This window comes from Diabrotica undecimpunctata, chromosome 8 (assembly GCF_040954645.1).
Source record: "Diabrotica undecimpunctata isolate CICGRU chromosome 8, icDiaUnde3, whole genome shotgun sequence".
NCBI lineage: Eukaryota > Metazoa > Arthropoda > Insecta > Coleoptera > Chrysomelidae > Diabrotica > Diabrotica undecimpunctata.
The window spans coordinates 140,384,614-140,403,064 of NC_092810.1; the positions used below are offsets into that span (position 1 = coordinate 140,384,614).

Sequence of the window (18,451 nt, forward strand, 5' to 3'; positions counted from 1 at the left end):
AATAATACAAAGGTACTGCACAATATTGTAATAAACAAACAAAAATATAATAAAAAAATAGTTCAGGCACTTGAATGATATGGTTTAAAACAATCCAAGCACAAAGCCACTTTACAGTCTGCGCACTCTATATCACTGCGTTTTGCTAATCCTGTTTATGAGCACTGCTGGCATCATCTTCGCGTGGTTTTCTGCGGCAAATGACCAAAATTTTAAAAATGCTCCATGTTCAATGGCCTCCCAATTTTTTTTCTCGCAGAAAAATCTTTTATAAGACTGGTAGCCAATTTGGATCTATATTCAAGGTGATATATTGCTTTTTTCTACTGTTACTTTGCCTAAGGGATTCTTTATAAAGTATGTAAGAATTTACTATGGATGCGTCAACAAAGTAATAAAATAACTTCATCCACCATCGACGACTTTTCCAAGCTACTGTACTGAGTATGTCTGCATTCGTTTTTTTCTTCATCAAACCGATCAACTCCGCCCATATACATATTGTAGTCTACAATGGCTTGAGGACAGCGTATGTTTTCTCGTTCTCCAATTTTTGATGTTCCTAAAACAAAACCAGTTTCTGCATGATTATGCATATTGCTACACACGGTCACAGATTTTGAGCCACGATCCTTCCACTTACTTATAGTAATATCACTGCAGACAACTCACATAAATTTCAACCATTTTCATTTTTCTGTCATCTACTAAATGTGCTTTTGGAAAATATTTTCGTATTTGTCTTACTGTTCCACAATCAAAATGATCTAGTTCTGATAACTTATTCAAAAGAGGAAGTGTGGTAAAAAAATTGTCAAAGTACAAGCAGTGTCCCCTTTTTTCCAACACTTTAATTAAATTCAGTATAACTTTTTCCCCTAAAGTATGTTCGTTAGTCCGTTCATACCTTGATACACCTCAAAATTAATGAGGTAACCTGTTTCAGCACATGCTATGGCCCAAATTTCTATACCATTCTTTATGGGTTTCATTGGCAAGTACTGTTTCAAAGTAGTCCTTCCTTTAAAGGCAAGCAAACTTTCATCAATTGAAATATTTCTGCTCAGAAAAAAGATTCCATAAAGGTTTTTTTTTTTATTTTTAAATAAGAGGTCTCACTTTGTACAACTTGTCAAATTCTCGAGTTTCTCTGGCTGGCATTTGTTGGTTATCATTCAAATGGATATATCTTAATATTTTAAGAAATCTCTTTAGAGGAAAAATATTAGTAATCCTTTCATTATGAAAATTTGGATCTGCAGACCAGTATTTTTTGATAGAAGGTAAACTATTAAATCCCATTAGAATTAAAATTTCTAGAAAATTTTTCAATTCTTCGAAGGACAAATCTAATTTTTTGTTGGCTTGGACAGCATATAAATTTGACTGTTGGTAAACACCTGTAAGGTGTCATTGAAAAAAGCATTAAAGAAACTTACTGGGTCTTCAGAAGACGGTATCACTTTCGAAATTATGAATTCTGCATAATTACAATTTTTAAATTTCATAGGTATTCTTTTTTCTTTAGACCACCCCTTAAAATCATTGGCAATATCGAAAGTTGCTTCATCTTCACTTGATAATGAAGCATTCATATTTTGGTTTTTTTCGGGCTGGTAATCTATGTCTGCTACAGAATCATATGAATCCTCGTGTTCTAAACAGTCGTAAATTGCACAATTTTTACGTTTTCTACGTAGAGGCTTGTAGTTAGTTACTATGTCTATTTTGGCTGTACCACTTCCAGACGAAGTAGACGGCAGTATTGTAGACGAACTTCTGCTAGAAGTTCAATTCTGGTGGAAGATGGTGTGTCAGGTTCTACTAAATCCTCAGCATCTGAGTCCCATTCAATCTCGGAATGTTCTGATTGATCATTCGTAATTTAATGTAATATTTTGGCTAACTATTCAGTTGTAAGGCCCCTCTTCCAATACTGTATATCAGAATCATTTTCGGACATCTGAAAAAAACATGCATGTTGGGGAATTGTGGAAAATATTTGCTGAGCGCAAATAGATTGGTTCATAATGTATGACGAAAATGTACAAAAATGACCAACACAACATATGAAACCAATTTAGCATATTTGTGATGGTTATAAATATTTATATTTTAGAGGGAAGTTTGAGGTTACATTTTTCTAAAATATCATATTCAAAATAATTTTCAATTTTCTTTACTTTTGATATATATTTTTTATTCTGAAACTATTGTATAGTATCCTTATATTAGTAATAAAAAACACTTACCTTTTATAGCACTCCTTAATGGTCACATTTTAATGAAAAAATAACAAAACACATTTCAGCCACGTGCTAATTGCAAAAAAAAGAAGCACACTAGAATCCACAATCTACTGGTACAAATGTTGTACCTACCACTACAATGTTTACAAGTTGAGTAAACGTTCCGATATCAGAGCCATCTATGCATTACTTATTAAAACACAGGTATAAATGTAAATAGGTGGAAATCTGATTTGTACTACTCATTTACTTTGGCGAAAATGTGTAGTACGAGGGTAATACCAGAGATACTTAAAGGGTTCAATGACTCCCATTAGAGATAGTGCAAACACTCCTGACCACGGCGCAGTAGACGAAATTTGGTTTAGTCCCCACTTCCATGCGAAAGACACTGTACTATGCAACGTGAAAGGTAGAACGTTTCAGTTAGGTTAGTATAATTCCACTTACAACAGAACATTTCTGCTTTGAGTGAATTTTGACTCCGCCTTCGCACAGCTCCATGGTCATGAGTGTTTGCACTATCTCTAAAGAGAATAGTCTCGAGCTACAATACAACTTATTTAAAACAAAATATATAGTTTATGTTGAAATAACAGAACAATTAACTTATACATAAAAAGAATACATATTTAAATCATAATATAAAATAAAACTGGTTTATAGGAGATAGTCAATTCGCACAATCTTAGGTAGATTTTATTGTAATAAAATTGAAGGCTACCGGATTCGAGTTTTACTATATCTGCCCGATCATCAGGTCACAGTACAAAGGTCTTAGTTTTAATAAACACCAAAAGCTAAAAACAACATGAAACAAACAATGAACACACAATACAAACAAAAGTCAAAGTCAAAACTAAAGTAAATCCAAATAATGCCAGCAACTACAACATTAAGGTTGTTTTTTATTTAATTATCTATTCCTGTGGATTTATTTTTAGCCTGTTTTTGTACCGCCTGTCAAAATTCATGAAAGCTTGGTAGATTAATTTGATAATTTTGTTCATATTCTTCATATGCCCGGTACAGTGGTAGACCACTCTCCATAGTAAATTATTGTAAAATTGTCCTACAAATGGATACCTGTTTGACAATAAAGCAATTTTTTGTAACTACCTAACGTAACGTATCTCCCTATACGTAAAGAACTAACGTATTGAAGAAGATGAACGTTAAATTGAGAGTTAAAGTTCTGCACGCAACGTAACGATGGAGTTGCCCTCATCGAATTAGTGATAAACTAATAACTTGTCAGTGCCAGTCTTGTCCGATGACGTATAATATAGTCTTATCCTTGTCACTTAAACCTATTTTTGATATTCAAAAGAAATAAAAAATATTTTTTTTACAATTTTTAATTTTGGAGATGGACGCAATATTAAATGTAGGTGCTTTTATTGAAGATAAAGAAGACGAGGACATAGAAAATGCGCTTTTTCGCTTTAGGATTGAATTCCACCTTTCTGGATGATCGTAAGGGTTCTGGTTTACGACTTCCTTCAGCAAAAACAAATTATCTTGCTGAAGTGAGGTCGTTTTCTACTGCTTTCCATTATTTATAAAAATCAAAACAAATATACTTAACCACAAATGTGAAAAAACACGTGCCACCTGAGCTGACGAAATGTGGATGTTGATCAGAAGATGTTGATATTTTGGTAATCGGGTAAGATCCCCTTCTGCATTCGGTTATTTTCGGCTCGAGAGGGATGCGTATGAACGTAACGTACCAGCCCGTTACGTTAGATACTACGTATCTAGATACGTAAGTTCAACCATTAATGCGCATGTTTATATGTCAAAAAGATACGTTACGTATACGTATTTGCTTGCACAAAAACTCTCTATTATTATATCTAGTTAGGTAATAGTTTCAATAAAACTTTTTTAATGAGAATTTACTCTAAATTCATCGTATTGTGTAATGTTTAACATGTATACTATATACAACATATATTTAAGGGCGTCACTTCATCTTCACGAACTGGTCAATTGTCGATGGGTGGAGGAAGTTACTCAACAGTTGGATTGTCTCCAATCTGTAACGGGTATGACCAAAGAAACCGAAACTGAAAGAGATAAATGCAATACCCATTTAGAAAAACTTTCTGTATACTGTTGGACTTGTCGCTGTTGTATATGCCACCAATGCGCTCTTTGGGGTGGTACTCATTCCGGACATACCTTCAAACCACTAAATGAAGTATATGACCAGCATGTATCACAAATTAAGGACGAAGTGGTACAGCTTAGACGCCGGTAAGTTATTATAACTTATATACTTATATACTTTTTCCAATGTCAATTTGCCAAGCGTCGGCTTTTGAGATTCTTTGATGCCAATGCCGACCATTGTCGTGGAAATTAAGAAAAGGGATCAGTTCATCAAACGCATATTTTAAGAAAAATTATATAATTTTTATTAATTTTTACATAATTATATTCAGGAAAATTTCTCAATTTTTGGGCAGAAATTGTTTAAACAATTTTTTAAACAAATTCAAAATATCACCTTTTGTGCTCCAAGAAATATTTTTTAGGTTTTTGGGTGACTCTAAATAAGATCTATGTCATTTTTCTCAAAAGTTAATAGTTTTGGAGATATAGGCGATTTAAAATCCGAAAAATGCGATACCTAATATGCATTTTCGAGGCTTGAAAAATATGTAAATGAGTATTTTTGAGATTCGTCTGAGAGAATCTCAAGAATCGTCAGAGTCTTCTGAAGTCGAATCGTTCCCAGGTTGGATAACTATTGGTGCTATTGCCGGTAAAACAGGATATTCGTTTTCTATTTTTAAAACATGAGCTTCGCAATTTTTCCACACATCGCTATTAATGCCACTAATTACTTCTCGAATATTCTCAATGGCCACTGCGCTTAATGTTGGTGACTGATTATATGTTCGCAATCGTTTTTTTACGGTACTCCAAACCATTTCAATTGGATTAAAAATGCAATAGTATAGGGATAATCGCAAAAGAGTATGGCCGTGCCTGCTGCAAATGGTGTCAATAACGTATTCGTTTTTAAAATTCCGACTTTTGATCATTCTAATTAATTCTTTTCTTTACTGGAATCTTTTTAGGAACAGTGATGTTTTTAAGTTGCATAAATTTTAAAATTTCGTCCTTTTTCGTGTTATTATTAGGTATTTTATTTAATATGCGGGAATGATACAACGCATTATCCATAACAATCACTGAATTCGGCGGAATATTGGGCAAGAGTTGTTCAACAAACCACTTTTCAAATAAATCGGCTGTCATATCTTCGTGATAATCGGCAGAAGACTTTGCTATATTTTTGGCCGACAATAGCAATGCATTAGATACAAAACCATCTTTGCTTCCGGCATGAAGAATAATAACACGTTTTCCTCGTGAACACGGTGTATTTAACGCACACTTGTTTGTGTTGTCAACCCAGCCGTACTTGACAACATCATGCGTATCGAACCAGGTTTCGTCTAAATAGATTATGTTTCTGTTTGAATTACGATACTGTTTTATTTTACTCAAATATTCTCGTCGAAGTTCAACAATACGCCGAGATTCCATTATTACCATTCGATTATCTAATTTCTTATATTTAAATCCACAACTTATCAAAATCTCGCGCAGTGTTTCCAAAGATGTATAATTATATTCAGGGAAATCTCTCAATTTTTCACGAATCAGTTCTAAAGTACTCTATTTTCTTTGTAAAAATTGTAAACTGTTCGCTGAATAACGTCTTTTGCAGCAGTGTCAATCCTACCCAATTTTTTATTTGGTCGCTTTCGTTTTAAGGAATGATCTGTAACAGTGCCTAATTTAATAATTGTATATATCGTCTTATACCCGATTTTTGTTAATATATGAATTCTCGAAACAATTGCATTATCAGCCATCCCAATATTTTCTTTTTTCAAACACTCATACATATTTAAAACTATTCTTTGGGATTGTACGTGCAAATCTTTATTTTTTAATTCCGGGCTGTCATTAAAATAATTGTCATTATTTATTGATAACACAGAAGTTGATGCATCTTGATCATTCGTTTCAAATGGTCTCCAAAATGCCATTCTAGAAAAATATAATATTACTTATAATTATAATAAGCCTCCGCCTGTGATATCTGGTTGCAAAAGGGAATATTTTAGGGTGTCACATAGCCAGACAAACAGGTGTTCATTACGATTTATCGCTTTGCGCTTCGCTGTTGCCATAATGCATGAGTTTAAAATTACTTAATGTAACTTTAATATAACATATTAATATATCTGCAATTTTTCATGTTTCCAGGTAAGGTATAAAATCAATGAAATTTGGAAAAAAATAATACAATTCTTGTAACCGTTTTTGAGAACTTGGATTCTTAAAAGTTGTCTGATTTCTTAAAAGTCGATCATTATATCTATAAGAGTATTACCGCTAAATTCACCAACATGGCAACATCAAGATAGATCGAAGGTCCAAATTCTCTCCAGACTACAATGTTGCCGATATTCGAAAATTACTTAGAGCATAAGTAATATATACAACGTTCACGGTTGCTTTAATTCATTAGTGAAGAGTCCATGGAAATATTAGTACCTAGTTAATTAAATTATAGATATATTTTTTGAGAATATGTTCATATCATTTTTTAAGAGTGTCGTTCGTTGACTAGCAATTGAATAATAACGAATACAGAATAGAGAATATTTTTTAAATATAACCTTAGGAATTTTAGGAAATATGTCTGACAACCTTGATTTGAAAGGCGGTCTCTTTAATACCAGAATGAGGCATGTTTATGTTGGAAAATTATTAGTGGATGTACTATACAAGCTATATCATAAAAATTCAGTTTAGCTGGACATACAAATTTTCAATTTACGAACAGAAATTTTATAAAAAGTAATAAAGTAACCTGGTAATAAAATATGTGTTCTAAAAATTATCTTAATAATAAATGTTATTTGGAAAAATTTTAAAAATGAAAAATTTACAATTTCCCTTGGTCATTATCATATCATGATATCTAGGTAGAAGAATTTGTCTCTTATTACTATCTACATACAAATTTAGTGTTGTATATAAAAAAATTGTTATTATAACATGCAAAAACTATTAAGCGGATATACCCCATAAAAAAACACTGTAACATTGCACTGCCACTAGGTTTATGTTGAAGAAAGTAAAAATAATTACCGGTATTTTTCCCTCTTTTAATGACCACCATCCGGAAATATTCAAATAAGTAATTAAATCTTCTGAAGCAGAATAATTAAAAAAAAAGTAAAAACTTACAGTGCCTGATGTTTGCACCCAAAACGAAAAGTCAACTACTATGCACTAACTTAAATTTTATTTCTTGTTTCGTTTTTCTTGCTGAGTAGCTACATACTTGGACTGCATACTATTTTTACCATTACTGCCAAAAATTTCTGGGAAATGGACTCCAGTCGAACCATTCCTGAGTCCCAACAACCTACCTTTTCGCTGCCCAGGCAAAAAATGAACCCTCGAAAAAATTGTTTCTCAACGATCCCACATCAAGGGGTTTCTCGAGAGTTTTATTTATTTTACGCGTAAAAATAGGAGCTGCTATTCGCCGGTCGATATTGATTGAAAACTCAGCAATTATTTTAAAATTACTATTATTATTACTAAAAGTTTTTCTCTTTCGAAAATTCTTAGATGCATTTCGAATGTTTCTAAAAAACTCTCTTTCGGATATTTCGGTCATTAAAACTTTATACAAGGTAAAAGAAAAATGCTACAGTTATAATCGGTATTGTATAACATGAGCCATGGTCTATGCTTTGTGGTAGCATTTTTTCTTTTACATATACCAAAATTTTCTCAGGATTGCTGCCTAATTGATCTGGTAACGAGGTCTCTTTAAAAGTCCTATCTTTGATAAGACTATGAAGCTGTTTTTTGTGTTTCTCGTGTTGAATTTTAAGTCAAAGTTCTGTATCAGAAATGAATGATCACTTCCACATTTATCCCATTACATCACTAAAAATCATAAGAGCTATGAACAGATACCTTAGTTTAGTTACCAAAAAAATATTGATTTAAGTTTTACGGATCAAAAAATAGTTGGGGAAAATAAAGCGCATAGTTCTCTTTTTTTAAATCGACATCTTTAAATTATTCACTAATTTCACACATTATTATTAAATATTACTAATAATTTATAACATTTTTGTTAAAAACAAGGCTAATGGAACTGATAAGCATTGTCCAGGAAGTCGAAAGAAACGTAGATTCTGTCAGATCAGCGAAAGACGAACGTGTAAGAGAAGTACGAAATGCTGTTGAGTTTATGATAATGAGACTTGACACGCAACTGAAAAGCAAACTTTTAACATTAATGGGCCAAAAAGATTCTCTTACACAGGTATTGTCCAACCAAAAAAAATAACGTAAAGAGTACAGATAAGTATATTTTTTTAGGAAACAGAACAATTAGAGCATCTCTTAAATGAAATAGAACTCCAGTTACATACTTCTTCAAAATCAGAATTAATATTAAAAAGTGAAGATCTGTCCAAGATGGTCAGTAGTATAAGGAAAAAACCAATGACAAGTTTCGTTACAGCTCCTGTGCCAGCAGAATTTCAAAGGTAATTTATTTCATAACTAATCCACATAAAGAAACTCTAAGACCAAAAGTTAAAAAAGTAATTTTAAAGTACTAATAGTCCAGTCGTGAGAGATTTGATTTCTAAAAACGAGGTGAACAAGCTGAGTTTTGCTAAGAATATCAATTTTGGGGTCCAAAAAAGATTGTCACTTCTACCCTCTGGATTCCCCCTAAAGACCTCCCTCGTAGGGGGCAGTGGAAATCGATTTACCAAGAATCTGTACGCTGTAGAAAAAAATGTTTCAAGCAAGAAATGTAGCTGAGATAATTTTGAACACAAATGTTTATTAATGCTTTTTGTGTAAAATGATCCGTTCTCTCAGAAACAACGCTTGAAGCGCCAGCAATATTGAATGATGGTTACCCTTACGAATTCAATGTTTTAAAATAAATTTGTTTCTATTCGACGGTAAAAATTCGATATCTTTTGATCATAGTATCCTATCAACAAAAATCAAAATGCTTTTTAAAGGCGTGGAGTGAGGCTTTCGTATATAATTTTTACATTTTGTCGCAAATGAAGTCAGTTTCTGCAATGCTAGCTCAAAGTCCTCTTCCCCCTCCTATCTTTTTAACGGGTATACTTATAATAGTGAAATTTGGAGGAAGGAAATAAACGAACGAAGGCTTCTCAACTAGTCATAACAGGTGACGTAATATGGGACCTTATGGCAAGTGATATCTCGTTTGAAAAGTATTGAACATACCTATTCAATCATTCCAATTTTAATTAATAAAGATTCTAACGTCCGCCTCCGGTTATTTGTCCAAAAAGTTGACGTTTTTCAATTCTCTAGTTATTTTTACTTTGCTAAATTTTTGCACGTGTATAAAAGTGTTTATACCTTGAATATTTAGTTTAATTATTGATTAACGAGACGTTTAAATGTTTACATAGGCAGAATGGTACGTACTGTAGCCGACAAAGTAGCAGCTGTCTTAATAATTGGTGAATGTAGAAACAATGTCCATGCATTGGAACGTCTTTTGAATGAAAGGTACTACTATCGCCCTATATCCAGGACTTATAAACGTAGCGCAATTTTTGCCATTTTTACGAGTCTCATGAGACCAATAAAATGTATCACTTCCATTGACCGATCGCTGTCGAATTTCCATTGTTAGAGTCTAATCTGTAAAACCTATAACATGAAAATTCGATTTTGAGTTTTGGCAACAAATATGAAGCCTTTGAAATGTGTCTAAAATAGCCGAATTTAAACTTTAACATTACAAACGATCTCGCGGTATGGGAAATTACTTTATCGATAGGACACTATGATCAAAAGATATAGAATTTTTACAGTCGATTTGATACAAATAATAATAGCGAAATTTTTTTTCAATGGTCACGTTCATCGTCAAAATGTTAGACATTGGTCTGATGAAAATTCCAGATTATTTCGAAAAGGTCACACGCAATTTCCACAATAACTATATTGTAGGCAAAATATTTATTGACGGTAATTTAAATGGTGAAACTTACCTAAATATGTTGGAGGCCGACATAACGCTGGCATTGCAAAGCGTTTGTGCCCTCCAATTATAAAAACTGGCAGGACCCTGGTCTACCTGGCCTTTCGGCTATACGACCGTTAGCGAATCCGCTGCCCCTACGAGTCCGACACCAAAGTAAAGGTGCCACGCCACGCATGCAAGAAACGTTTCGTGGGGCTCCACCTTCCCCGTAGTGCCTGTATTGCGATTACCTCACCTACCCGTTATCCCACCCACGGGCGGATAGGTAAAGCAGGCGGAGGAATTTCCACCTCGCACGTAGACAGGTCGCCGCCGAGAATCTCTCCTCTAACAACTCTTGGATCTCTCCACGGCTACGTGCCGGGGCACCCACACCACGCCTGACACAAGGCCAGGAGAGGTATGTACGGGCCCAGCTCGTTCAACCTCGCCAGGCTCTTTTGTAATGAGAGTAGAGTTGTTCCACGAGAGTCTCGTCTCGGATACTAGGAATGTAGACCGGTGACCGTGTCGCCTAAGCGACCGTGTGCGTTTCTACCAATCCAACACCCCAAGCGACGGCTCTCCAAGTCTCGATTCCTACCCATTAGTCGCCTCTTACGGCAGACAGGGCTTTCTGACCTCGGCCGTATTCTTATCTCCGCGAGCCGAACGAAGAGATAACGCTGGCAATCAATAATATAATTACAAATCATCCGCAAGAGTTCCCTCAAAACGTCATATTTTAGCAAGACAGAGCTACGTCCCACTATGCCGCCAGGGTGCGAAATAATGTTTTTCCGACGGGGACATAGAGTGGCCACCAAGATCTCCTGACTTAACTGCATTAGATTTTTTTATATGCGGTCTTAAAATTCAAAATGTATCAGACACAACCAGAATGCCGTAATATTGATCAAAGGATGTTGCAAAAAGTTCGAAAAATTTTATAAACAAAATTGATTTCACGCGTGTACCTGACATTCAAAATCGCCGGTCGCTTCCAGCGTTGTTACTGAGAGAACGGTTCAGTATACAGAAAATACATACAGTAAATCGGTTTCCGTTTTCCCACTACTAGGGTGGTTTAGGGGAATCCCGGGGTAGGAGTGGAAAACTTTTTTGCATGTTTTTGGGTCGCAAAATTGATATTCTCAGCAAATTTCAGCGTGTTGGTATGCTTTTTAGAGGTTCAGTGACATTTTGGTCTCTGACGACTGGAGTGTAAGTTGGCAGTTAAATTCACTTTATGTAGAATGTACCTACGTCGTCATATTTTTGTCTTCTTTAGTTTTTCACATATCCTGACTGAAGTAGGTACTCATAAATTCAAACAACATTGTCTAAACTTAGACGGATCGCAGCACTATGTCTTTACCATTACAATATGAACTATTTACATAGTGGTGACAGAGGACAGATGTATAGAATAGAAGTTTACCTTGAAATTTCGTGAGAAACCTTGGAAATGTTTAAGATACTTAGGAATGGTTTATTCTTAGTAATTTTTGTAGATATTTTAGTTGCCGTAGAGTCAACATTTAACTTTTACAGTCGATTTGATACAAATAATAACAGCGAATTTTTTTTTTTTTCAATATAAATGTGCTCTAAGTGCGAAATAATGTTTTTCCGACGGGGACATAGAGTGGCCACCAAGATCTCCTGCATTAGATTTTTTGATATGGGGTCTTAAAATTCAAAATGTATCAGACACAACCAGAATGTCGTACTATTGATCAAAGGGTGTTACAAAAAGTTAGAAAAATTTTATATACAAAATTGATTTCACGCGCGTACCTGACATTCAAAATCGCCTCTCGCTTCCAGCGTTGTTACTGAGAGAACGGTTCGGTATACAGAAAATACATACAGTAAATCGGTTTCCGTTTTCCCAATACTAGGGTGGTTTAGGGGGAATCCCGGGGTAGGAGTGGAAAACTTTTTTGCATTTTTTGGGTCGCAAAATTGATATTCTCAGCAAAATTCAGCGTGTTGGTATGCTTTTTAGAGGTTCAATGACATTTTGGTCTCTGACTACTGGAGTATAAGTTTACAGTTAAATTCACTTTATGTAGAGTGTACCTACGTCGTCATATTTTTGTCTTCTTTAGTTTTTCACACATCCTGACTGAAATGTTTACTCATAAATTCAAACAACATTGTCTAAACTTAGACGGATCGCAGCACTATGTCTTTACCATTACAATATGAACTATTTACATAGTGGTGACAGAGGACAGATGTATAGAATAGATCAGTTAGGTTTTAAATTTCAAGGTGTGTGATTTTGTTTGGTTTATGTCCTACAGTATGACAAGAGGGAAGTGGTTGATCAAATTTTATATTCTTTTTCTTCTTCTTTTATATAAGCAATTTTGCTTGTTCTTCGTCGGGTTATTGCTTCTATGGTAGATAGTAATGGTATAACGGTCGATCAATATTTCTTCTACCTCTTTGATATTTGTCCCTTGGTATTTTAACGATTCTTGTGTCCTCTATTCTACTGATGTAATTGTTCCATTTTTTTTTCTATTCAGTTACCACTCGTTTACACCCTGTACATTACATTTTGTTCTAATCTTGTCACTCCTTATTCGGTCTCTAAGTGTGTTTCCTGTAATTCTTCTAAGTATTCTCCTTTCTGCTGTTTCCATCACTCTCTGTTTTTTCGCTGTATCGGGTCTTGTTTTTGATGCATACGTGATTATTGGTCTTATACTGGCCTTATGGATTCTTGATTTCATCTTACAGTTAATGTATCGATTACGCCATATAACAGCGTTTCTCAACATTTTACAATTTGCGACCCAATTTTCCATAATTATTTTTACCGTTCCCCCTCGTATAATAACAATATATATGTAGGCAATAATAATGTACCTTGAATATTTTAATATTGAGCTTACATTGACATTTTTTTATTTAGTATGAAAATGTAATACTGATGTATTTTGCACATCATATTATAATTTTTATTTAAATATGTTTTAATCTTTTATTTTTTTAGCGAAATAGTGCCTTCATATGACACTAGTACGTACGTAATGTACCCATTTTCACAACTTCAAAGGAAATCAGATCCCGTTTACTCCAATCCACTTCACAGCAATGGATTATGCTGGAGACTTAAAGTGTATCCGGAAGGAAATGGTGTAGTGAGAGGAAATTATTTATCAGTCTTCCTAGAGTTAACCGCGGGTAAGTGAGTTTCTTTAATTAGAATAAAAAACACTTTTAAAAAATTTCCATTGTCCACTCTGAACAAGACGAAAATACAAACTATAAAAGCATCAACCGCTTTTCCAGATGTCGAGAAACGTCAATCCAAAATATGTTTTTGATATACTAGAAAAAAACAACAGTAATTTTGATCCAAATTAGGCGGATGATCAATCACTTTAATAATTTTCATTTTAATGGCATATATATATATATATATATATATATATATATATATATATATATATATATATATATATATATATATGTATATATACAAACAACACAGTTTATTAGGGTTGCAGTCAGAAAATTGTCCGGGATGTTAATCAAACACTCTTTTGACTTTTTGTCTAGCTTTCGGAATGGTTTTATTCGTTTTTCAAGACACTGTAATAAGAAAAATATGTAAATATTTATAAAATATCACAATTCTTCAGTGCAACTTACTAGTCGTTGAGATTATTTATAAAAGCATTGACACTCAACATTAATAATACATATAAAATATAAAATAATGAACAAAATACATTCTAAAATTTTTAAAATTTAGGTAAAGATAGTAAAACTTAGTTTATGGCATCTTTTACTGGTGTGTTTTAACTCTGACACATAGAGAACAGAAAGTAAAAACCCTATGATTAAAAAGTAATTAGGTGTACTTAATATTATATTTCTTTTTAAGAAATACTAGAGGCCCATCTTGGGTGATTTTACTTTTTAATTTTTAAACCTGTCTTAATGGTATGCAACATGTTATGCATACAAGTGTAATTTATGTACAGGTAAATATTTATTTTATTTTGGATGTTTTTCCAGTAAGTAACAATAAATCTTGCTAATTGATGCAAGATATACTAGATTTTATGGAACACATATCCAAGAAACCACTTTTTGAATGGTTCTTTTAATTTGCCAAAATACAGGATAATGTCTTATTTTTTTCCTGGAGTTGTAGGTTTAATGTGTTCAAGTGAGAGTTAATGTCTGTTAGAAATGCCAGTTAATGAAGAAACGTATTGTTCTTAAGCTTTGTTATAAATAAGTCCAAGTTAATAACAATTTCCGTTTCAAAAAACAGTAAGATTTCTTCTCCTAACGAAAAAAAATTTTCTAAGGCATTTACCTGCCCAGCATATCTCTGAATGTAGGGGGACGTCCTTATATTCAGTATTTAATTCCTCCAAAAAGAGATGAATTTTCGGTGTCGCTGAGCTCTGTTTCCTTCTCTTAAACTGTTTACTATCTGCACTACAGTTTTCATAGTATCGTTGTTTTTAATTATCTTTCCGCAGAGAGCCTCTTGATCGATAATGTAATGAAACAATACAGTTAACACCATTTTTCCGCAAAAGTCCAGCCAATCCCGTTATGGGTACCGTCATTGCTTTTGCTCCGTCGGTGCAAACGCAAGAGCACTTTTGAAAACCGCTTATATTTTTCACAGCGTCACTAATTGCTTCAAATATATTTATACCTTTGGTCCCGTCTTCCATGTGGTGCAGTTTTAGAAGTGCCTTAGTTACACAAAAATCTTCACTGATGCATCTAGCAAAAATTAATAGATGATTTTTGTCAGTAATATCAACAGATTCGTCCAGGCCTAAGGAGTAGTACAAACAATCACAAACTGTGTCGACCATTTTTTTAAATACATGAGTATTCAGCTCATCAACTCTTCTAGATACAGTTTGATGGGAAACTGCAACACATTCAAAATTTTTGGCCATCTTTTCATCTCCAAAGGATAACGCCATTTTAACGGCACACCGCTAGATCATTTCTCCATCTCTAAATGCTTTTTACTTTTGACAAGCTCTAAACATACTTCATAATATGATGCTGCTAAGCTTGATGATTGAACAGCTGTCGGTTTTATAAATAGAGGTTTTTATTTATTCAATTTAGCTTTAAGTTCTTTTACAAGAGTATTGCGAGCTTCACCTTGATATTTGTCGTATTTTGTTTTGTGCTGGGTTTCATAATGCCTACTAATATTGTATTCTTTTGATACCTCGAGTACTTGACAACAAATAATGCACTGAGGTTTGCCTTTTAATTCGATGAAGAAATATTGATTTTCCCATTTCCTTGGAACGTACGATTCTCTTCGAAAATTTTGCGTTTTTTTGGCACTACTCATTCTGAATTGAACATTCAATATATTCGCCACTGTTAATTCAACACGACACGTGCAGCTGACTGAAGCTAACTGTCCGCTCATCGGGAGTAGGTGTTCAAGGTTAACTACTTTCTTAAGATTACGGAAAGTTAGACAGGGTTGGAACAGGTAAAAGTTACCAATGGTAATATTTTTGAAATGTGTTCGCGGGGGCCGCAGTTTAACGAGCCTCAAGCCGCATGCGGCCTGCGTGCCTTAGGTTGAACCACACTGTTCTGAAACATTGCTTTTATTGCTCAGAAGAATGTATCACTCAATGCATAATATCCACTGAACTGCTTACCGTGATTTTGAGATAAAACATTTTTTGTTAATCTGTGTTCTTGTTTATGATATTTTTAAGTTATGTTTTAATATTCCTTTTTTATATACCACGTATTTTTACCTTGCTACAAACAATATTTGTATTTGTAAAGTAATTTTATAGAAAAAATTTGCAAAGAAGGAATTGTAGGAAATCCCAATTACAATTTAAGTCCGTACCATTTTGTGGAAAAGTTTAAAATGGACGAGATATTGAACAAAACTAATTCTTTTATCACCAATCGACGCAAGGTCTTACGTTCGCGCTTTTACCGCATACGTACGATCTCAAATATTAATTTTAGCAAAAAAATAAAAGAGATCAAAATTGTATAGAATATAATTCTCTTCATTTTTGTCTATATACATTCAAGTCATAAAGTTAATAATAAACGAGATAATTCGATAAATATGCTTCCCCTACCACTATTTTCCCAGCTTAACTGGGAAAATATCGACTGCACGAAAAAAGTTGTAAAAAAGAAATTGTAGGAAACCGCATTTGTAGTCCTTACCATTTTTGTCTAAAAAATGACAATGGCGGAGATACTGAGCAAAAATGTTCTCCTTTTTCATATTAAAATTCAACATGGCGGCTAACGCAACGGTTGGATTCGGTCGCGATTTTAAATTTACACTACTATTGACCCCCTAAAAGTTTAGAACAATACAATTTGGGGCAGATCGACATGCAAGGTTAGGCCTTTTTTCGTTTAACCCAACTGGACTAATACGTATTAATTTGATCTTAGTTACTTCGTTGTTTATTAGATTTTCCAAAGATGGAATAACGAAAATTAATTGGTATAACTTATAAGCTTTTTTTAAGCGTAAATTTGGCAATGTTTTTGATTTGAAGGTTATCCTGAAACGTCAAAATACGAATATCGAGTGGAAATGATTCACCAAGTAAGCCGAGATCCTTCAAAGAATATTGTCCGAGAGTTTGCTTCAGACTTCGAAGTAGGCGAGTGTTGGGGCTATAATCGATTTTTTCGACTAGATCTGTTAGCGACTGAGGGTTACTTGAATTTAATTAATGATACGTTAGTATTGAAGTAAGTATTCTAATTATTTCATTTTAAAAGTTATTTTCAAATAAATAAAGATATGTTCAAACGAAAATGGTCACTGAAATACGGAAACTTTTTGGAATAGAATTGTGCCAAGTGACACAAATAAGAAATAAAACAAAGACCCAAAAGAATGTGTTCTTCGAAGTCAAATAATCAGATTCTTAAACTAAATAGTTATACAATAAAGATGCACTAGGAATAAACAAACAAGCACACGTTATCAACATTATGGATGTTACGAGGAGCACTCCCAAATCATGATTTTAACAATGTATAAACGTACATAGCTACCTGATAAACTATATTAACAGACATCGTAGCATAAGCTACCGGCGACTCCTAGTATCATTTAGTAGTGATTATACGCGGAAGAACTTACTATAACTTAGTTGGACCACTGTTGTCTCGGTGTTAATGTTGTAGCACAGTATAAAGACTGAGGTTCCTCTTTATACTGTGGTTGTAGCAAAGGCGTGCACCAGCGAATTATGCGTACATGTATTTATTCATTTATATTTTATGATCCGACGAATACCAAAGATGAAACCAAATTATTAAATGTTAGAATGGGGTTTTCCAACAACATAATAATGTGAATTCGTTATTTTAATATATTGAATTAATCAAATTAACCTGTGAAAAAAATGTTTTAAAATAAAATCTAATATCTAAGAGCTTCCAGTTAAAACGGTGTTGGCAATCGTGAACTGAGCTCTTAATCGCACCCCATTCGTGTTTTTTTTTGGTTAAAGTCTAGAGAACGTTGCGATTAAGTTAGCTACAAATAAAAAAAAATTTGTACTTAGCAATGTTGCCATGTCCTTATAATAAATCACGAAAGAGCATAATATTAATTAATTTAATTAAACATGGAAAACATAAAATGATAAAATAACGAGGAAAATAATATATAAATCACCATAAATACTAAAGTTATAAAGTGAATAATTGTAAATAATGTAATGATTTTAATATATATTTTTAAAATGATAAGGAAATGGTCATAAAATTGAAATCTGCTGAACATTTGTTGCAATCTGGCAACTAGTGTTTTGAAGGTTTTGACACTATTGCCAAATTTATCCACTAATCTACCAAAGAGCAATTACAACAGTTTTTTCTAATAACTAACAACAACTAATATCGAAAGAAACAAATATTCATTCGTTCGTGTTTTATATAAAAAAAAATTAAAAAATACCAGATTCCATAAAATAATATAATGAACATTTACTGTTTCAAAGCATATTTGAGGCATAAAACATAAACATAATAAGGACATGGCAATACTGCAAACGCAAATTTGTGTTTTACTGAAGTTTCTTTGTAGCTA

The 18,451-nt window shown here is 33.4% G+C and overlaps 2 protein-coding genes across 3 annotated transcripts in view; one reads left to right on the forward strand and one right to left on the reverse strand.

Annotated features, from left to right (window-relative positions):
- Positions 1-18,451, reverse strand: part of Tcs4 (Threonyl-carbamoyl synthesis 4) — a 51,215-nt gene that overhangs the window by 21,859 nt on the left and 10,905 nt on the right. The window lies entirely within an intron of this gene.
- The window catches only part of LOC140448116 (E3 ubiquitin-protein ligase TRIM37-like), a 39,167-nt gene that overhangs the window by 10,442 nt on the left and 10,274 nt on the right, over positions 1-18,451 (forward strand). For both annotated transcript variants that reach the window (XM_072541191.1, XM_072541192.1), the window contains exons 2-6: positions 4,215-4,511; positions 8,451-8,631; positions 8,688-8,857; positions 13,346-13,536; positions 16,902-17,100. In XM_072541191.1, the coding sequence (XP_072397292.1) occupies positions 4,215-4,511; positions 8,451-8,631; positions 8,688-8,857; positions 13,346-13,536; positions 16,902-17,100 (1,038 nt within the window). The remainder of the gene's footprint in view (positions 1-4,214; positions 4,512-8,450; positions 8,632-8,687; positions 8,858-13,345; positions 13,537-16,901; positions 17,101-18,451) is intronic.